Consider the following 22,094-nt stretch of genomic DNA (forward strand, 5'->3'; position numbering starts at 1 on the left):
AAAAAAGGATACCTCTTCAACATGTAAACATTTGAAATTTCAATCTTATTTTATTGAATTTCCAATCTTCATATACTACTTTTGGCCCAAGGACATAACACATAATTTCATGTTATAATTTGAAATTTCAATTTATTTTTATTGAATTTCCAATCTTCGTATACTACTTTTCGTCCAAGAACAGACCGCATAATTTCAGTTAATAAGGAACAACATCAGAATGTGAGATTCATCGAGATAAAACAACATAATTTTCATTCTTCGTATACTACTTTTGGTCCAAGAACAGAACATGGAATTTCAGTTATGAAGGAACAACATGAGTAATCCTTATAGCTGGTTCACATAATCCAAGTTTGACCCTCAATAATATTAAAAGAAGAAAGAAAGATGCTAAAAAGACAAACTTAATAAATTTGTGGCATTCCTAAGAAAACGCAATTGGGCTCTTTATCTTTGTCTGATTAAAAGTGTCCGAGAAGATTATAGAAAAAGAAATAGGAAAATTAATCAAGCATGCAAGTAATGTGGCTATTCTCATAAGTGCATCCTCCAATCTCCCTTGAATCATTGATTTTGAGGCCTCTGATCATATGATCGAGTTTTCAACTTTCCTCATATAACACATGCTGAGATATAGATAAAGTCATGATAGATAACTACAAAAATGCATAGCTAAAGTCATCACAAGCATAGAGTTTCATAATTATAACTACAAAAATGCTACACAAAATAATTTAAGTTGACAATATGATAGAAATATATATTCATAAATAGAAAATGCTTACACTAGCATGATATCCTCAACTGTGGCTGCAATGGGTGCAATGACCTCAACAGTTCGACAGTCACATAATGACCTACAACAGAAGAGTTTGAACAGTTACAAACTTGTCATCTACGTACAAATCCCTTGAAGTAAAAATACATATATTACTGCCTCAATAAAAACTTCTGGAACATGCAAATCCTCCTAAAGAAAAAAAGACATGGAATAGTAACAGACCACAAAACTAATGCAGAAGTTCATGATACTAATTACACTAACATATTCTCCTTCCTCTGTATGAAAGTAACAAACTAAAAGTGGTTCAAATATATAAACGTACTCCTCCTATGCCTCTTCCTCTTCCTCTACATCACCTTCCTCTTGCCGCTTTCTTTTAGGCAACTTCTATTAGCATTAACCATAACAGAATCAATATATAAACATTAACAAATATCATTCCATATACACATACAAATGAATAAATAGGGAAGAAAACAAACCTCGCCTTTCTTTTTACATGTGGACTTATAATGTCCTTTTTTGCCACATAATTTGCACGTTCGTTTCTTTGGTTGGGATACAGATGTCTCTATGCCAGATTTCAAGCATGTTGGATTCTTTGGATGGCCCTTGGTCTTCGCAACGGGTGGGTCTCGAATTGTAATTTCAGGTATTTGACTCACGCCAATGTTTGAATATACTTCGCTACCAACGATTGGTAACTCACTACCCTCCAATGTAACTTGCTTTTCTTTCTGCTTTTGTTCTTCTTCAGTGAAAAGACGATCACAAAATTCAGTCATCCTGTTGAAAATGTTGTCATCTCTTCCGGGTCCATCAACCAATCGTTGCCATCTTGAGATTAGGCGCCACCTCTGAAACGGATTCACGCTACTACCTACTTGTGGCCTTGTAGATATCGTACCCTCTACTTGATACATTGCCTGAATAGACCATCTCCTCAACATGTAATGGTCGGGGACCTTCTTCAATTGTTTCGTATCCATAATACGAAGGATATGTTTGCATAAGATCCCTTCCCTTTCAAACTTAACACAATCGCATTTGACAGTCACACCATCAGAATCATCATAAAATACCCTAAACCATCTACTCTTTACATCATTTCTGGGACCTACCAAATATTTTTCCACGGCCCCATCCTTGCTCAAGTGGTCGTACCAACAACCAGTACTGTCCCTCAACTCATCTTGAAAAATGTTAAACATATTCCTTGTATAGAATATCCCCGTCTCTTCTTCCAATGGGCTATTCGTTTTCATACTTGCTTTCGAATATTTCGACTTGAAATCTTCTTCGGCTTCCGTTTTACGACGTTGAACCAGTGCCCTATCACATGCATCTAAGAACTCATGCAAGCTAGTTTTGCTATTCACATATCCATCAAAGAATGCATTCATGCTTTCGCTACGTTGACTTGAAGTCATTCCTGCAGTAAATGTGTTTCGCCAATATGCCGGAACCCAATGCTCTCGCTGCTCCCACATCCTAGATAACCAATCACTGTCCTTGATTTCATATTTACAAACCAAATCTTCCCACAACTGCTCACAATCCTCCATGTTTTTTGAAAAAAACCACCGATTATAATCGAGGCAGAAATTACTAGTCGAATCCCTCATCTCTGCAACATGCTCAAGCAAATGCCTGTGTATGTGCCACGAACAAAATCTATGATGGGTGTCTGGAAAAACTCTTCCAATTGCATTTTTCATGGCCGGATCCATATCAGTTATTGTTGCTCAGGTGCTTTGCCATGCATGCACGTCAACCACTGTTCAAATAACCAACTGAAGGTTTTCTCTGTCTCATCAGCTAACAGGGCACATCCGAATAGGCTCGATTGTCTATGATGGTTCACTCCCGTAAACGGTGCAAATGGCAGAGATAACCTATTGGTTTTGTAAGTGACATCAAATACAATGACATTGCTGAATGTCATATAAGCATCTCTAGCTCTAGCGTCAGCCCAGAACATAGATCGGAAAGTCCCATCCGTATCTAACTCCATCGAGAAAAAGAAATTTGGGTCTTCTGATATCTTGTTTTGGAGATGATTGGCCAGTAAGATAGTTTCTTGGCCTATATTGTCCACCCTCTTTTTTCTCAAATGGGAAGCAACTTGATCAGGTGTTACCACACCTGATATTCCATCGTTTGTTGAATTAATGGCCTTTGCAATCCTCGCAGCCGGCATCTGAGTCTCATCGAGACAGTCAATCAACGTCTTAACACTTTCACTCTTACCGAATCTATTATGGGAACGGTGCATTTGCCTCTTAAGTGGGGAGGTCAGAATGTGAGAATGAATGTCGTCAAAGGTGGTCACTACCCACTTCCCATCTCTTAGTTTTATGATCATCTTAGCTTTGCAATTCAATCTGACAGCTCGTCGTTCCCTCTTTTCTTTACCATCATCCACTTTCTTTGCCTTATATTTTTTCACCCCCTCTCTATCACACACAAATTTCCTTGAGTTCACATTATTTATTTTTTTTAGAACTACTTGTACTGGATTTCCGTAATCCAAAACCAGTAGCCAGGGCATAAGAATTGTAGAATCCAAACGCAGACATCCAATCATCAAACACTTGGTTCAGAAACGGCTTATTCACACTACTATTCTCACTAGTAGCCTTATTGGGTGTACTACCACCCTCATCTTCGTCATTCATATCAGTATCTGCCCATTCTATATTATCTTCAATCAGATTAACCCCATCATCAACCACAATAAGACCATGGGCGTCAACTTCTTCAATACCTAACCTGGAGGCTTGCGAGAAAGCATCATCAACAAAAGCAGACTGTGCACGGTCATTATCCTCGATACGTAACCCACACGGTTGCGAAGAGGTTGGTTCCATTTTCCTAGTAATTGAAAGAAGAGAAAAATAAGAATGTACCCACATTATGAATAACCATAAGAAAATCATTTGTATATATGGTTCCAATATATAGAGGGAGTAAGGATGAGGTCCACCTGCCTGGGTGCATAGTTACTTGTACACTGTGACTATCGTCCAGTGTACGAACTATGTCCGTTTTACACACGAAGTGTCCAGGTGTTGAGTATACTACTGGTGCGGTGGCTCTAGAAGGCGGGTATAGCCCTCAGGGCTCCTACTCATAGTATCTCGAATAGGTAATCTTATATCACATCCACAACAAACCATAGCAAAAGTAACCACAACAAACCATCTTATATCACTGCCACCCTTAAGCCTTCTCTAAATTGGAGACCCATTAAGGGTGGCAGTGATATTTCCCCTCTTCTTGTAGGCAATTCATCAAACAGATTGTGGTTATTTAACAAATGAGTCACCAAGACAAAAAAACACAAAATAAATAACATGAAACAAAAATTAAAGGGCAGTGATATTTTTCCTCTTCTTCTAGGCATTTCATCAAACAGATTGTGGGCATTTCACAAATCAGTCAGCAAGACAAAAAAAAACACAAAATAAACTCACATGAAAGAAAAAAAAAAGCACTGATATTTTCATGTTGAAAGAGAGTTAAAGCTATGTTCTTTCTCATAGTAAACCCCAATTTTTCCACACATGAACACACTATAAACAATCAAACTGAAACCCTCCATTTTTTTTCTCTGAAAGTTAAAAATTTTCTTCTTATAGGGGGTTAGATCAATCAATCACCAAGACAAGAAAAAAAGTAAACAAATCAGTCACCAAGTTTGAAGCTGTAGGGGAGAATCACACCCAAAAAAGTCGTGGACAGAAGAGGGTGGCTCGGTTGGAGGCGTTTTAAACTTTCAGAGAGAAACTATTCCTGAAACAAAAACAAATTTGTAAGTTGCAGAGAAATGGATTGAAAAATCAGAGATTATTTTTTTTCTATAAGTTATGTGAAGAAGATCAGAAGAAAAAAAAAAGAAAAAAAAGGGGGTTTCCCTCTTCGGATTTTACCCTTTTAGAACCAATCGGATTTTCCCCTACACAGAAATCAGTAAACCCCTATTTTTTCCACACAGAAAAATATTATTTTTTTCACACAGAAAAACACCATCAACAATCACAGTCAAGGACGAAAATGAAAAAAGACAGAAAACCGTGATTTTTTCCCACTTCTTCTAGGCATTTCATCAAACAGATTGTGGGCATTTCACAAATCATGATTGAGTTATTTTTTTCACACATAGAAAATCCCATTTTTTTCACAGATCAGAAAACCCCAATTTTTTCACAAAGAAAAGCCCAATTTTTTCATACAGGAAAACACCATAAACAATTAAACTGCCCACATAATAAACCAGAAACTATATTTAGAAGCCCTTATCTAGGGGTTTTCTGTGAGTAACGAACCCCAAATCAGTAAACCTCTGATTTTCCCACACAAAACAGAAACCTCCTATTTTTCAAACACAAAAAACCCCTACTTTTTCCCTACAAATAAATCAGCAAACCCCTAGTTTTTTAAGCTTCAGAAAAAATGAAAATGTAAACAAAACATCTCCTCGGATTTTTCTTCTTGCTGTGATTGGTAGAGAATAAAAAAGAATCACAAAACTCACCTCGAACCTCGCTTTCTCTTCAAACCCAACTTTCGTTTTCAAACCCTACAAACCAGAGAAGAGATACTGTTAGAGAGAGAGAGAGAGAGAAAGAGAGTCTGTGTTTTGGGTTCTGCGTTTTGGGTTTTTTTCAAACCCAACAAACCAGAGAAGAGATAGAGAGAGAGAGAGTCTGCGCGTTTTGGGTTTTTTTCAAAACCCAGAGAAGAGAGAGAGAGAGAGAGAGAGAGAGAGAGAGAGAGAGAGTCTGCGCTGAAGGTTTTGGGTTTTTTTCAAAACCCAGAGAAGAGATACAGAGAGAGAGAGAGAGAGAGAGAGAGAGAGAGAGAGAGAGTGCGTTTTGGGTTCTGCGTTTTGGATTTTTTTCAAAACGAGGGTTTTTCTTAAACGCGTTAGTTACTGGGTCCCACTTCAAAGCAGCCAATAGAAAACCTTCAGCGCACCAATTTTTTGAAACGCTTAAGCGCACGTACAGTTCTATATATATATATATATATATATATATATATATATATATATATATATATATATATATATATATATATGAGGAAAATGATTGTGAGCTTGAAGCTCATATAGCTTATATGAGCTTGAGGGCCTAAACACATGTGGGCCCACATTGTTAGGATGATCCAAAGCATTCATTTGAAAGGTCCTTACATAGATAGGGTGTGTACAAAAAATCAGTTCCATAGGATCATCCTAAACCATCCAAAAGTGGAGGGCAAAATGGACAGACACCGTTTGCCACAAATCTTTGCATTTTTGCCCTCCGCTTTTGGATGGGTTAGGATGATCCAATGGAGCTGATTTTTTTTACACACCCTTTCTATGATGGGGCCTTGCAAATGAATGGTTTGGATCACCAAAAAAATGTGGGACCCATGTGTTTGGGCCCTCAAGCTCATATAAGCTATATGAGCTTCAAGCTCACAATCATTTTCCTTTATATATATATATATATATATATATATATATATATATATGAGTTTTTATATGGTGAAAGAGGTGTACAAATATCAAACTAAAGAGGTGGGAATTTCATTTCAGAGTTAAATGATCAAGTATTCAAAGAACTTATATGATGCCCGACCGTCAGGTTATAAAGGGCAGAGAGAGAAAACCATCTCTCCCTTGATTTATAATCCAAGAGAAAGCCCTTTTTCTGACTTTTTCTTGGTTCAAAAACCAAGGCAGCAGGTTTTGTCTCTACCCGCCCTTTACATTCTCACGGTCGGGCATCATATAATTTCTCCAAGTATTCATAACCAAAGCTAGACAACTTTAACCCATCAAAAAAAAAATGTAATCATAACCATCGGATCATTCCCCTTAAATGTTATTTGTCCATTTGCAAGCCATTGATTGTGTTGGGGGTTCCATGCAAAAGGAAACATGATATCCCATGTGGGAAAAGTGAGGATGTGGAAGGGCTTATAAGGACTTGGGCACCCTCCTCCTAACAGCTAGCTTATAAGGGTGAGTTCTACCTGGATCCCAACAAGTGGTATTAGAGCCGGACTCGGGGTGTTGTTGTAACCCCAATGTACTCTCGGGGACAGTGAAATTCCGTCGGGAGAGATCTTAGTAACCTCGGTATACCTTTGAGGATGGTGGAATTCCCTCGGAGAAGATCACGTAGTTCCCGTGTTGCCGGCGCGTGTAGGGCGAGATTATCCACGTTGCTTCCGCATGGAGGGCGAGATTGTTGGGGCCTTGGAGGTTTCATGCATAAGCAAAGAACCCACATCGTAAAAGTGAAAGGATGTGAAAGGGCTTATAAGGACTTGGGCACACTGCGCTTAACGCTAGCTTTTAATGGTTCGTTCTACCTGGGTCCCAAAAGATTGGATAGCTGCAAGACAATCATTCAGCAAACATGGGTTTTCATCCGTTCATCTCCTTGATAGGGCCCACCAACTAAACGGCCTGGCTGATTCTAATGCCATATGGATGGGTTTAGATAAGGCTTCTTATTTTAAGGCCACTCATCTTATCATTCTCCAGATGTGTTTTTCGTGAATTTCATCTAAAGATTTCCATGACATTTTTGTAAATGGAGCAAAACATTATGGAAAATTCCCAAGCAGGATTTTTTGAAATTCCCATGTAGTGCAATTTTCGAGCAATGAATAATCTACGGTCGGTCCTATATTGTTATCATCAACAAAAATTGTAGCCACTTAAACAAGCCAACTTGTCCTATTGAATATACTTGTACTTTTTGTATGCATGGTACCAAAGTATGACAAAAGTACCTAATTAAGGGTCTCAATACTAGGGCTGCAACTCGAGCCGGGTTTTACCCGACCCGAAAATAGCCTGGGTTGGGTTCAGGTTTCATGGGTTTCGGGTCGAGCTGGGTTGAGCATTCAAAAGCCCGCATGAATCTCGGGTCGAGCTGAGTTTGAAGGGGCCCGACCCGACCCGACCGGACCCGAGTTACATAAGTTATAGTATGTACAGTTTTTTCTATTGTTAGTTAAAAGTTAAAAGTTAAAAGCCACGCACCCACTGTTATTGTATGTGAGTGTAATTTTTGCTTCTATGATTTGAGTTGATTCAAGTGTTTGATTCAGCATTGTTTGATTGTAATTACAACGTTGTTTGATTACAACATTGTTTGATTCAAGTGTAATGTGAGTGTAATTACATCATTGTTTGATTCAAGTGTAATGTGAATGTAATTTCTGCTTCTATGAGTTGAGTTGCCTTGCCAAATAAGAATTTTCCTTAAAAAATTGTGTCAACGTTAAAAAAAACCCGACCCGAGATATTTCTCCGGTAGGGTTGGGTTCTCCAAAACCCGACCCGCCAGACCCGAGTTGCAGCCCTACTCAATACGATTCTCTAGTATTATTGTTGTTTATTTATTATGATTATTAATCATTGAATTTCTCTAGCAAAAGGAACTTCACTTTTTTAGCCATCTTATCCGTTAGTTGAGAGTGAAAAAGGTTTTGTTTGACAAAGGGTGGAAACATAAACTTGTCTGCCACCTTCTGTGGGGATCCGAGGAACCAAAATCATTTTCCATATGGCTTCCTCTCATTATACAACCTTCTTCTCTCTCTTTTGGGGTTTTGACTTCTTCTCTTTTTGGGGTTTTGACATAGCTCATTAGAAAGGGAAATGCAGGCTAATTTGAGACATAGTAAATCATGGTTCTCATTCCTTTAAAATTTTGTCGTAGACATGGCACATGTGTTAGGGTAGACCTGGCAAAATCGACCAGTGCACGCGGGTCGACCCAACCCACATACAAATTTGCAGGTATGGGTTGGCATTTGAGTGACCTGTCAAAATTGACCCGCGGGTCATCCAACCCGCCAAAACATGGGTTGGGTTGGGGCGGGTACCCGCATTTCGTGTTTTCTTATTTTTTATTTTTTATTTTTGGTTCGAGTAGATACCGGCCGCATTTCCTAACTCGCAACAAAGGGCATCTTTCAGGTAAAAAAGGAGATTACTCTCTTTTGAAGCATACTCCAGGTATTTTGTGTTACTTCATTGAGAAGCAATCCATACGAACTGTGAGATCAAAGAAAAAGAGAAATGGACGGTCTAGATTAAGAGGAAATGCAACATAGTATAAAAGGGACAAGGGTTTGTTTGCAATGGGGTTACTCCAGGCATTTTTTTCTAAGTCCCTTCTTCTGTTTTTGTTGCTATAATTTCCTTATCCACCCCCCAAAAAAATACTCTTTGGCAAAAAATTGCGGGTTACCCATGGGTTGACCCAACCCACCCGCAGTGGGTGTGGGTCACCTAAGTGCTGATCCGTAGGGATGTGGGTCATTTTTTACCCAACTCGTTTGACCCGCACCCCGCATGACCTGCAGGTAACCCAACCGATCTTGCCCGGGTCACCTAAGTGCTGACCCGTTGGGATGCGGGTCATTTTTTACCCAACTCGTTTGATCCACACCCGCATGACCCGCGAGTAACCCAACCCATTCCGCCCGTTTGCCAGGTCTATGTAAGGGTGATGGGAACTGCTGGTTTGGTGAACCATTATTAGAAAATTGCCGCGCATAGATTATATTACCAATAAGATCAGTGTCACCTGATGGAGAATTATAGAAAAAGTTCAAACAAAATTGACCGACTAATTGAATAATCCCAACTGCCAAATCAATGACTTACAAATGTTGTGATCAAAGAACAATGAACGGTCCAATTTCTAGATCTAATGGTTAGAAAAGTTCATATGGAATGATTCTCACACTATGTCATCTTCAAGTTGGGGCCTGGAATAAATGATTTAGATCATGCTAATATCATGTACGTGGGCCCAGGTCAAGCTCATGCTACTCTTCTCATTTTAATTTCGGAAAAGGGAACGGTCACTGAAGCGATGTTAGGCTCCATGAAATTTTAGTTTATCAAGGGATGAGAGAGAGGGCTATGGAGGGTGAGGGTGAGAAAAGGCTGAAAAACATGGAAAATATAAACTCTAATCAAAATAGAATTTATTTTTCCCAGCTTTATTAGCCACTTCGTACTGTCTCCTTATTCAAGGTGAATTCACTCTCTAGATCTCCCGTCCTGGTTAGGGAGGACGTCTCTCACCACTTGATAAACTAATATTCCATGGAAAAAAAGTTCTTGGTTGCCAAACATGGCATGAAAGATTTTATTTTCTTACGTTTTCGGCATTCTAAATTTCTTTTTTTTTTCTTTTTTGAAATGGTGAATTATATTTAGAATGGAAATTATTATTGAGAAAAGGTATTAACCAAGAACATCAATTTTATCATATTGAACCTTGCTGAAAATCAAGATTAGTGGCATTGTTGTTCTATGTTATCAATTTTTTTAGCGACATTTTTTGTTTGGAAAATGATAAATGCGCCCCCTTTTCATCACTTGGACTGTAAAGGGGCTGATGTACTTCACATTTGAAGGAGTGAACGGCCGATTGCCATGTACAATGCAGCTGGGTGTCATAAGTGATGAAAAGGGGCGCGTTTATCATTTCCCTTCTTGTTTTTGGCAATGGATAGAATTCCGTCACTGTTTTTTTAAAATAAAAACTAACGAATATATCCTTCGCTATTGCTTTATACATACCGAAAGAGATGCAACCGTCAAAAAATCGGTTGCTACACCCTTTCTTGTGACAGCCTTATTTCTATCTCTGCACACATATGTAGTCTGTCACCAATGAATATATTTCTTGTAGTGGTAAAGGCCAAAACAAGCACACTCTGCTCTATATTAGGATGTAACATTACTGAAATACCCCAGGTCTTCTAAACCGAAGGAGATATTTCATTTTTTTTTGGGGGGAAATGGTGAGATTCTATTAGGAAGAAAAGACCACCATCAAGGCGGTCATTGGATCAAAGGGTACATTGAGAAGAGAAACTAAACTAGAACAGTATAATCAAGGAGGTAGGAAGTCAAATATCTAGAGCTGATCTTGGAACTCCGGCTCGGGGTAGACCATCCTGACATGATGATAGTGAACTGAATGACCATCCCCATAAATTGAGAGAATCGTCATAAGATGATCCAAATCTTTGCCCTCCATCAATCTAATCTCATGAAGGATCGATCCTAGATGGAAGCCCCTTGATCCTGTATGACTGAAGTTAAACTTTGATGGCTGGCAACCCGGGCCGCCAAATAGTGCCTACTTCCACGAGAGAGTGATAGAAAGATTCTAGTATGAGAAAGAATAAAGAGTATAATAATTTCTCCTTGATCTAAAACCAGTTCAAACACATAAAAAATTCCTTGCCATAAACTTTCTTCATTGCCTCACTCTCCTCTCTGCATCTTCTCATGCACGAAACTCTCCAATCTCTTGACCTTAATTTCATAATGTGTACTTTCCCTTATTCATTTAGGTTGTCAAACCTAACTCTCTCTCTCTCTCACACACACTAAGATAGGAAGTCCAAAACCCCTGGAGATAAAATTTCACAGTTAGAGTATTTTAGTAATGGGATTAGGTTGAGTATTTTAGTAATGGGATTTGCTAGCGCCCATCGCATAAGGCATTTCGTGGATGGGCTATTGCATGTGAGAGAAGCTACACAGGCTCACTTTTCAACAGATTTTGTCTTCATTCACGAGGTGGCTCCTCTCACAAGCAACAGCCCATCCGCGAAATGCCTCCTGCAATGGACACTAGCAAATCCCTTTAGTAATTGGTGTTTAGGTTAAACTTGACCTAATTCGATGATATACCCCATGTCTTCTAATCCGAATGGGCGTATTACGGTCCAAACCCTTGAACGTAAAATTTCACATTTAGAAGGGTATTTTGGTTAATTGACGTTTTTAGCCTAACTTAATTCAGATTTACATAACATTACTATTTATAATTTGAATTAGGTTAAGTTTAGCCAAAACATCAATTGACTAAAATACCCCTCTAAATGAAAATTTTACCTCCATGGGTTTGGACCGAAATACCCCCATTGCGTTTAGAAGACTTGGGGTGCGTTTGGATGGCTAGAATCGGGACTTGGTAACGGTATCTGATACCAACTTACATGATTCTCGTGTTTGGTTACATTTTCTTAGGCTCTGTTCACTTGCGTTCCCGGGAAAGCAAATCCTTGGAAAACGGCACAAGACCTTGACAAGACAGAATTTTGGCATTCACTCGCTTTCCTGAGAAAGTAACAAGCTTAGGTGGAAAATGTCAAATAATGACATGGAAATTGGCAAAAATGATGTGGAAATGTCTCTTTTCTCGCAAGTGTGGGAAACCAAATCCCACTATTTTGGTCGGATTTGCTTTCCCGGGAAAATTAGTGAAAAAGGGTGGGCAAGCAGTTTCTCGGGAAACTTTTTCCTGCACAGTTCCTGCGCACGTGAACAGGCGTAGGAAACCTTTTCCTACACAGTTTTCCTGGATTTCTTTTCCTAATGCCACGTCAGATTCCTGGGAAACCTTTTCTTTTTCTTTCCTGGGAAAACAAGTGAACATAGCCTTAATGGAATCGGAAACCCCACTTGACACCAAGGGTAAATAACATGGGAATATAGAGCGCTATTTGTTACCCGCCCGGGGGGGTGGTATTCTCGTTCCTAGAGTCAGAGAAAAAAAAAAACGGCATCAATCTCCGCTCTACTTGTGCTTCCAAAATTAGGAGATACCACTCCTCGCTTCCAAAAAAAGGGCGTCATCTTCCTTAACCTTTCCTCATGTTCCTTACAAATCAATACCAGGTCTCTCTCTCTCTCTCTCTCTCTCTCTCTCTCTCTCTCTCTCTCTCTTTTGGGAGATTTGTTCCAAACTCTCTCTCTAAATTCTTACCGGAAAAGTGATACACAGATCGGAATATTTTTATATGAGCACAAATATCTCTCTACTAATAACGACTCTCCTTCGTTTTCGACAATGGCTTCGTCTCTTTCTCTCTCTGGTTTGGTCGAAGCAGAGAGTCGCTCTCTCACTGTTCATTTTGTTTGGGGTTGTTGTCCCTTTGTTGTTCTTTTTGTTTCGGGCTGTTGTACCCTTTGTGGCTGTGCTTGGCCCTTGGTGCCTGCCCTTCCCTTGGTGGGGTTGTGTATTTTTCTTTTTCTTGTAAATCTCTATGTTTCTTCTAATGCATGTGGTCGGGTTCCTGCATAACACCAGCTTACCCATAAAAAAAAATGTTCTTCTTTCACTCTGATAGTCCCTTCTCACTAGCTAGCCTTTTTTGCATAGATTGCAGAGTTAGCATAAGCCTGTGAGTACTTTTGTCTTGTCTTGTCAATAGGGTAGCAAATCCTCTCTTGAGCCTTTTAATAACTTTTGTCTTGTCTCATCAATAGGGTTGCAAGTTCTCTCCTGATCCTTTTGATGACTTTTGTCTTAACTTGTCAATAGCGTAGCAGATCATCTCTTGAACTGATAGTTATCTTTGGCTGAGAAAAAAAAATACTTCGGCTGATATTTTTTTCTTGCTCGTACATAGAGATTGTGGCGTAGCCGGAAGTGCAAAGAACGAGTCGAGGTTGATCAATGTCAATACCGATCGGAATAAACCTTCGAATCCACGAAGGACGCTCGTTGAATCCACGAAGAGCTATTCTTCGAATGCACGAAGAACAAGATAAATAACATCTCTACCAAGAAAGAAGAATTTCTTTATTTCATAAAACAAACATGAATTATGCAACAACCCTTGCACATAGGTTTTTATAAAACACTAACTTCTTCTCCATGTAAAACTCTACTTTCTAAATCAACTACTACCACCTAAAGTCCTAAAAAGCAATAAATAACTAAGTTCCTTAATTTAACCAGACTCAAATAGAAATTGCTTTGAATTAAAAATATGTTGCTTCCTTTCTGTTCCCAAGTTTAGAAAGAGACGTTAGATACTTTTGGGAGATTTGGAAGTTTCCAAAACTCCATGCCTTGCAGCCCACGTCAGACTGTTAAAAGAATCTGGATTTATTAGAAGTCTACAATTACATGCTCTAAAAGTTGCAAGTAAACCATTTAGATGTTGATCCTGCAATTATATTTGACCTTTTGACTTGTTGTAAAACTGAGAAAGTGGGTTTGGTGAGAAGTGTAATTGGCTCAATGAATTCGTATTAACCATGTCTTTACTTTTAAAATCTTTTTAGTTTAGTTGAAATAAGTTGTTTTTGAATATTGTTCTTGGATCATTATGCGTTGGTCTGGATGGAACCAAACACTAGAATGGAAATCCTGATTGATTCCCTGGATAAATTTTAGCGCTTACACAAACACTAGAATTAGAATCATTATCCGTTTACAGGGGGAGTTGGAATTGGATTGGAATGTCATACCAATACCAATTCCTGATTCCGACAATCCAAACGCACCCTTGGGGGTATTTCAATTACATTTTAAGTTTATAATCATATGTTTCTCTTTCAAATTACTAAACTTCTTTCTATCCAATTTAGGAAACTCACTCAAGTTTGTCTCATTAAGATCCGTCCAACTTGGTCGCACGCATTCATAGCAGCCACTCACTTTGGTGATGTGCTGAGATGACAGCGCCCTTGCAAAAAACAAAGGAAAGGGTGCCCCCATTGGCTGAACGTCACCATATTACCACTAGGAAACTGCAAAAGTCCCACCACTTGTGTTAATTGGTACAACAATCACACTAATCTCCATCTTAGCATGTCTTATAGTGGGGGAATGCTAAACTGAGGGGCGCTCTTGCAAAAATAAAATACAGAGGAAAGGGCGCCCGTTGGTTGAACGTCACCATCATGCATTTAATGCTCTTTGACTATTACATTTTATAAATGCATAATAATGACCTTGCATTCCGAGGTTTCCACATATTTCACCGAAAAATCCAACTAGGAAACTACAAGTTAGCACCTCCACTGCTAAAACACTCTTTCATCGTACCATCAGGAAGCTCCAAATAGAGTCCCACTTCTCGCGTACAACAAGATATCAAGCCCAATAAAATCATACAAAATTGTATGGGAGATGATATTTTCACCCCTTTGCAGTACGCATTCGCCCCGTTAGCGTGAACAGTGTGCAACTTTAGCGCTTTTTAACGTCAAATCACGTACTACAGAGGGGAGAAAATATCATCTGCCAATTGTACATGACTCAACCGCAGACACACGCATAAAATGTTCTACAGTGGGGGAAATATCATAGCAACCTCAAATCACCTCAAATGAATAAATGCTAGTTAAATTTAGGAAAGAATCTCTTCCCCCTTCAAGCCGTAGAACCAAAGCTCTTACCATCGTTATCTATTGAATTGAGGAAGATCGGTAAATGATAGTTAAACGTAGAAAAGAATATGGATGAGATCTGAATCTAAAGAAGTTGGGCACGGTTGGCACGTAAAACATTTTTTAAGACTAAAGTCTCTCATTTCTTCACTACTAACCTAGGCCTTCAAAGACCCCGTGGCTCTGAAGTCTTCGTTGAAGTGTCAAAGCCATTCTCTGAAGTTACTCACAGTCTGCTGGAGTTCCGGCAGTCACCCACAAGTGAAGAAGTCCATAGAGGATTTGAAATCATGGGTTACAAAGCATCCCTTTGGAAACTCCGTAGGCCTTGTTCGATCAAGATTATGACAACTGGTGGTGAGTGCCAAACGGATTATTACACCCAAATTTAAACATAATTTTGAGTCCAATAATCCGTTTGGCAGTCACAATTGGTTGTCATAATCTTAAAGCCCGATTCCTTTTAGAGTCTGACAACCGATAGTGAGTCCAAAATCTGAAAGACGAACAGAGCCAAAGAGATTCTCCCCAATCTGAAAGACGAACAGAGCCAAAGAGATTGTCACTTCACTCATAAAACAAGATCCCGGTCAAACGATATTGTATGTGACTTGCGACCAGGCAAAAAAAAACCCTTTCATATTGTGTGCGACAAGAGTTAGCCGACATGGATGACCTCCATTCAGTAAATGGTAATTAAATTGTGGTCTTGTTTGGATTGCAGGAATTTTCTAGAAAAGTAATGAAAGGAAAAATATTTCTACTTTTTTACACAGGATAAAGATAACTTGAACCCACCCAAATCAATTTTTACTTAGAGGACCTTCAATTTATAATAACATCCCTCTAAATTAACCATAATCATATCATTTCCCTCTCATTCATGGAAAGAAAAAAATTCCTCAAAAAAATTGTCAGAATTGTTTTTTCTTTCAATCCAAACTAGGCTGAAACCAAGCCAATCAGCATCTTCTTCTTTGAATCTAAACCAATGTGAAACATTGGCATGTAATCATGTTCGGATTGCAAGATTTTTTTTGGAAAAGTTAGGAAAGGAAAAATATTTGTTAAAAGTTCCTTTAAACACACAAAAAAAAGAAAAAAAAAACTTGAACCGACCTATTCAATTTTTATTTAGAGGGGTCCCTAAAAATAACCATAATCATATCCTTTACCCCTAAAATTATGAAAAGGAAAAATTTTCTCAACAAAAATTCTTCCAACAGAAATGTTTTTCTTGCAATCCAAACAGAGCTCTCTTCTTTCCTTTTTCCTATGATGTTTTCGCACATGTGCAAAAGACCAAGAAGTGAGCTGTAAACCCACCAAATGCAAAAATATCTGTGGGAATTAAGGGTGTCAATTTTGGCTCGGGCTTGGAGGCTCGCTCGAGCTCGGCTCGAATCCTTAACGAGCCGAGCCGAGCCCGAGTTAGGCCAGGCTCGGCTCGGCTCGTTAAAACTCGTTAAGAATTTAATATATTTAAATATATATTATATGTTAATATATACATTAAAAGGGTTGTCCATTGAGGGGGGCAAAATATGTCACTTCATTTTTGGAACCCCATTTGTTACTAGGACCACCCCCCATAGTGTAAAAAAAGTAGTCAAATTACACTAGTAGGGCTGTCCAGGGAAGATGTGGGGTGTGAACATAATATAACCCAAGCTCGGTAAGGCTCGCGAGCCTGGCCGAGCCTGACCGAGCCGAGCCTCACTTGTGAGCTTAACGAGCCGAGCCGAGCCTGGCCAGGCTCAGCTCGGCTCGGCTCGGCTCGGCTCGGCTCGGCTCGGCTCGGCTCGTTTACACCCCTAGTGGGAATTGACCAAGCCGTCGGTAAATTCCACTTTTAGTCTTTATTTCTCGTTTACATTGCTAAAAACAAGGGATTAAAGATTAGAGGTGGTTTCTTCACCTCCATTGTCATTTTAATCTCTGTTCTCACGTTAAAGTGAGACTGATTTCTCGGTGGGAGAAGCACTTAACAAGCTCTTGAGATTAGTCTGGCTAAAAAAACATGTGTTTTAATCTCAGCCCTTTACATTATAGTGAAAGACTGATGTTTCTGGGTGGGCAACGCACCTAGCAGAGGTGGTTAGTACAAGATCTAGAGATTCTCAGCATCTTTGAAAGTTTTGAAAAGGAAAGATGTACATATAAATATATTTTATGCATCTATATACTCTCCCTCTCTCTATCTCTCAAAATATCTTAATTTGCTAGCATCTGTATCCAGAGAATTTAGGAAAGTCAGTAAATGGGGGTTAGAAAAAAAAATATGGATAAGGTTTGATTAAGTTGCAAGGCTGTTATGTGATTTACTTAAACCATATATTTCTAAAAAAGGATTAGAGATTACAAGGATCTTTGAAACACAGCGTATCTAAATGGTAATGGGTATTTGTTAGGATCTTATCCTCTCCTTGGAAAATTGTACCGGCTCACATAAACTTGCGAGCCAGAATTTGAGGAGAAAGAAGAAATGGATCAAGATACAAAGAACGGAGGGATTATTGAGAGTGCAGAAAAGGCATCGGTGGTCTCAATGGGGACAGAGAAAGTAGAAAAAGAAAAGAGGAATAAGTATGCCTTTGCTTGTGCTATCGTTGCTTCTATGATCTCTATTTTATTGGGTTATGGTACGTCTCTCTCCCCGCCTCTCTCTCTCCATGAATTGGGTTTTTGTACAGATTATGAGACACACTCTCTCTCTCTCTCTCTCACTTCATGAATTGGGTTTTTGTACAAAGATTATGAGACTCTCTCTCCCTCTTTCTCATTTCATGAATTGGGTTTTTTTACAGATGTTATGACTCTCTAATAATTTGGTTTTCTATAAGCCTTAAAATGTTCTTTGCGTGAACCTTTCTTTACTTTTCATTTGTTTTTGTATCGACAGTGACTATGTTGCCCTTGGAACATAAGTTTGCAAATTCTATCAGGCTATGAAAATAATATAACTCTATTCATGATCTCTTATTATTAGATTAACAAAGGCTCCTTTCTCTCTCCATGAATTGTGTTTTTGTACGGAGATTGGAGCTCTGTCTCTCTTTCTCACTTCATGAATTGGGTTTTTGTACATAGATTATAAGAATCTCTCTCTCTCTCTTCATGAGTTGGGTTTCTGTACAGATGTTATGACTCTCAGCGAATTTGGTTTTCTATAAGCCTTTACTTTTCTTTACTTTTCATTTGTTTTGTATCGACAGTGACTATGTTGCCCTTGGAACATAAGTTTGCAAATTTTATCAGGCTATGAAAATAATATAATTCTATTCATGATCTCTTATTATTAAATTAATAAAGGCTCCTTTCTCTCACAATGAATTCGGTTTTGTATAGATATGTTGTAAAAGCCCCTTTCCGTAAAAGTCGGCAAAGAATTCTGCGGGATTCATGTAGAGATTGTAAATACGTTATTTATGACCTTTTCATATAGATAAATTATACAATTAAAAGGCTCTATTCACTTGTTTTTCCGGGAAAACAAAAGAAAATATTTCCTGGGAATCTGACGTGGCATTAGGAAAAGAAATCCAGAAAATCTGTGCAGGAAAAAGTTTCCCTAGACTGTTCACTTGCGTTGGAAAATATTTCCAAGGAAACTGCTTGCCCTTCTTTTTGCACTAGTTTTCCAGGGAAACGAAATCCGTGTGTTTTTAGTCGGAAATGAAATCCCTAAAGGATGGAGAAATGGGCTTTTCTATGTCATTTTTTGCTTTTCTGCAAATATTCCACATGTGTAATTCTATTTTCCCTGGAAAGCAAGTGAACACCAGCATTCTGTCTTATCAAGGTCTTGTTAGGTAAAAAATAAGCTGTTTTCCAGGAATTTGCTTTCCAGGGAACGCAAGTGAACAGAGCCTAAAGGATTATTTGTAGATTTGGAAAACATGATGACATGAAAGATCATTCCTTTTGCAGATACCGGTGTTATGAGTGGGGCAATGCTATTTATTAAAGAAGATCTCCATATAAATGACATCCAAGTCGAGATCCTAGCCGGAATTCTAAATATATGTGCATTAGTTGGATCGTGCGCTGCCGGAAGAACATCTGATTGGATCGGCCGTCGTAAAACTATCGTCCTCTCCGCACTCATCTTCCTCGCCGGAGCAATTCTAATGGGGATTGGAGTTTCTTACGCAGTGCTAATGACCGGACGCTGTGTTGCGGGTGTTGGTGTAGGCTTTGCCCTCATGATCGCACCGGTCTACTCGGCCGAGATTTCCTCAACCTCATCGCGAGGTTTTCTAACTTCTCTACCAGAAGTTTGCATCAGTTCTGGGATTTTACTCGGCTATGTTTCGAATTATCTCTTTGGAAAGCTGCCTTTGAGGTTAGGCTGGCGCGTGATGCTTGGCATCGGTGGAATTCCTTCAATCGCCTTAGCCATCGGCGTCTTAGCGATGCCTGAATCTCCTAGGTGGTTGGTAATGCAAGGCCGCCTTGGGGACGCAAAGAAAGTATTGTTAAAAGTATCAAATACCAAACAAGAATCCGAATTAAAGCTAAGAGAGATTAAAAAGGCGGCCGGGATAGACGACAATTGCAATGAAGAAGTTGTCAAATTTGCTCATACGACACGAGGGGAGGGCGTATGGAAAGAATTACTTTTAAGGCCTTCTCCGGCGGTCAGAAGGATCTTAATTGCGGCAATCGGTATTCATTTCTTCGAACACACTACCGGAATCGAAGCCGTCGTCCTGTACAGCCCAAGGATCTTCAAGAAAGCAGGGATACAGACCAAGAACATGCTCCTACTTTGCACAGTTTTTGTGGGAATTACTAAGACATGCTTTATTTTGGTGGCTACATTTTTGTTGGATAAGGTTGGTAGAAGGAGGCTGTTGCTTACTAGTGTTGGGGGCATGATTGTTTCACTAGCTGGATTAGGATTGGGGTTGACAATAGTGGACCATTCAAAGGAGAGGTTGATGTGGGCTGTTTCTCTTTGTATTGCGACTGTTTTGTCTTTTGTGGCTTTCTTCTCAATTGGGCTTGGGCCCATTACATGGGTTTATAGCTCTGAAATTTTCCCTTTGAGGCTTAGGGCCCAAGGAGCTAGCATTGGGGTGGCTGTGAACAGGGCAATGAATGCAACAATTTCAATGACCTTCATCTCACTCTATAAGGCTATTACTATTGGTGGGGCCTTCTTTTTGTTTGCTGGCGTTGCAGTTGTGGCATGGGTGTTCTTCTATTTCTTCTTGCCTGAGACTAAGGGAAGGTCTTTGGAAGAGATGGAGGAGCTTTTCAGTAAGAAGAAGTCAAGTTCTATGAAAGTGGAAGGTGGTGAGAAAGAAATGAAACAAGTAGGACTTGGAAATAGTGCTACGTTAAGTGTCTGATTGTGAGAGTTGGAACATGAAAAGTTAAAATAAGGGAGGTACGTTTTAATGTATATCCCCTCATTCCATGCTATATTGATGGGAGAAATACTAATGTGTTTGTTGAATATAGCTCCCCCTCCCCTCTCTCTTCCCATGCTATTTTGATAAGAGATTCTAATGTGCTTATTGTATAAAGAGCTCTCGAAAATAAGGGAGGTACGTTTTAATGTATATCCCCTCATTCCATGCTATATTGATGGGAGAAATACTAATGTGTTTGTTGAATATAGCTCCCCCTCCCCTCTCTCTTCCCATGCTATTTTGATAAGAGATTCTAATGTGCTTATTGAATAAAGAGCTCTCTCTCTCTCTCTCTCTCTCTCTCTCTCTCTCTCTCTCATGTGAGACATTGTGTTTTCTATCTTTAATAATTGTATCTGTTTAGCTTGGAAGTAAGACTTTGAGAAGGTGATTTCTTTATACCCAATGGGGTTTTGATAAAACAGAAAATTTCTATTAATCTTAGATGATTCTCAATTAGCCTAATGAGTGTTTAAATAGAATACTCAAAAGATAAACACAGCAATAGAAAAACACAATTAGGGTAAATGATGAAGATAGAAATCATAACTACTAAATATAGCTTAGTTGCTAATGTATCCAAACTACCTAATCTACCACACATCGAATCCAACAGTTAAGTCATAATGGATATGATATTCTCTATCATGCCCCCCCCCCCCCCCTTAAAATTATATGGATTAAAATCTGGCATATTGTATTAAAATAAAATTCCTAATATGAAAATAGAATTTTTCACTAGAATTTCACATGAGAAAATAGAATCTTCTGGTTTGAAGTGCACCGTCAAAGTTTGATGATAAATATCCCATGATATTGTTGCTGAATGCAAAAAAGGCTTATAAAAGCCAATGGATCTTAAAAGATAATAAACTCAATGGGGTTGGAAGATACTCGGTCTTGATGGGCGAGTCTTTATTGACCGATTTTGGATATTGATCTTTTTGAAAATGAGTCACTACAGACCAATGCGCAAGAATGAGCTTCGATGGGCAATGTCATAATGGGTAAGAATGAGCCTCGATAGGCAAAATATCATGGGCATCTGAATTGAGTTGATCAACAAACCTCTAATGAGGTACCTCAGTTGGAACAGGCAACAAAAATATATAGAATTGCAAGATAGAGAAAGTAGTAAAAATAAGAGAAATGAAGAGAAGCGAAAAACAGTAGCTTGTTTCAACTCCAATTATTTAGACAATCGAAACAAATGAGCGGTGCAGGTATAATATATGGGGGATTTCACTTATTAGGGAAAGAGGAAGGAGATCAAAAGAAGCGTGGTCTATTTTGCTATCAGATCTTTCAATTCATTTCATATAGATTTTGGGTAGTAAAATCATTGGCCTTATGGGTAGGTTGAATACCAAGTCATAGAAACAAACTCGCTGGAGTGAATGACGATTCTTCTATGGAGTTTGACAAAACAAGGTGGTGTTATTAAATTTGAGATCTAATTTTCAAGAACAAAGGGTGCTAATATCAAACTCAAGAGAATCTTATTGCAAAGGACAAAAAAGGACCATGAAAGGCGGTGCAAAGGACAAAAACGACAATGTGGGGCGAAATTTCTATCTTTCCAGGCTGCATACCCTCAAGGCCTCAACAACTTTTCTTTTACTTCCTCCTTTTTCTTCCACATCACATCAATCTCCCC

General features: G+C 38.9%; 3 protein-coding genes across 3 annotated transcripts; 1 reads left to right on the plus strand and 2 right to left on the minus strand.

Moving 5' to 3' along the window:
* Window positions 1-1,114: 1,114 nt before the first annotated feature.
* LOC143875665 (protein FAR1-RELATED SEQUENCE 5-like) lies at window positions 1,115-2,517 on the minus strand. The gene is made up of 2 exons (XM_077377272.1): window positions 1,270-2,517; window positions 1,115-1,174 (listed from the first exon to the last, which is right to left on the minus strand). The coding sequence occupies exons 1-2, from the start codon at window positions 2,515-2,517 to the stop codon at window positions 1,115-1,117; spliced, it is 1,308 nt and encodes a 435-aa protein (XP_077233387.1).
* Window positions 2,518-2,522: 5 nt separating this feature from the next.
* LOC143875666 (protein FAR1-RELATED SEQUENCE 5-like) lies at window positions 2,523-3,152 on the minus strand. The gene has a single exon (XM_077377273.1). The coding sequence runs from the start codon at window positions 3,150-3,152 to the stop codon at window positions 2,523-2,525; it is 630 nt and encodes a 209-aa protein (XP_077233388.1).
* Window positions 3,153-17,212: 14,060 nt separating this feature from the next.
* LOC143875585 (putative polyol transporter 6) lies at window positions 17,213-20,641 on the plus strand. The gene is made up of 2 exons (XM_077377180.1): window positions 17,213-17,659; window positions 18,948-20,641. Exons 1-2 carry the CDS (start codon window positions 17,503-17,505, stop codon window positions 20,372-20,374), a joined length of 1,584 nt encoding a protein of 527 aa, XP_077233295.1. The 5' UTR covers window positions 17,213-17,502; the 3' UTR covers window positions 20,375-20,641.
* The last annotated feature ends 1,453 nt before the right edge of the window (window positions 20,642-22,094 follow it).

Source organism: Tasmannia lanceolata, unplaced genomic scaffold (genome assembly GCF_043159265.1).
Source record: "Tasmannia lanceolata isolate RefF3 unplaced genomic scaffold, GAP_Taslan_0.1 ptg000004l, whole genome shotgun sequence".
Classification (NCBI taxonomy): domain Eukaryota; kingdom Viridiplantae; phylum Streptophyta; class Magnoliopsida; order Canellales; family Winteraceae; genus Tasmannia; species Tasmannia lanceolata.

Coding starts and splice junctions, on each gene's coding strand:
- LOC143875665 (XM_077377272.1), bottom strand. CDS start 2,517: ATGGATCCGGCCATGAAAAATGCAATTGGAAGAGTTTTTCCAGACACC. Junction 1,175..1,269: donor CATGTAAAAAGAAAGGCGAG/GTTTGTTTTCTT, acceptor TAATGCTAATAG/AAGTTGCCTAAAAGAAAGCG.
- LOC143875585 (XM_077377180.1), top strand. CDS start 17,503: ATGGATCAAGATACAAAGAACGGAGGGATTATTGAGAGTGCAGAAAAG. Junction 17,660..18,947: donor CTCTATTTTATTGGGTTATG/GTACGTCTCTCT, acceptor TTCCTTTTGCAG/ATACCGGTGTTATGAGTGGG.
- LOC143875666 (XM_077377273.1), bottom strand. CDS start 3,152: ATGATCATAAAACTAAGAGATGGGAAGTGGGTAGTGACCACCTTTGAC.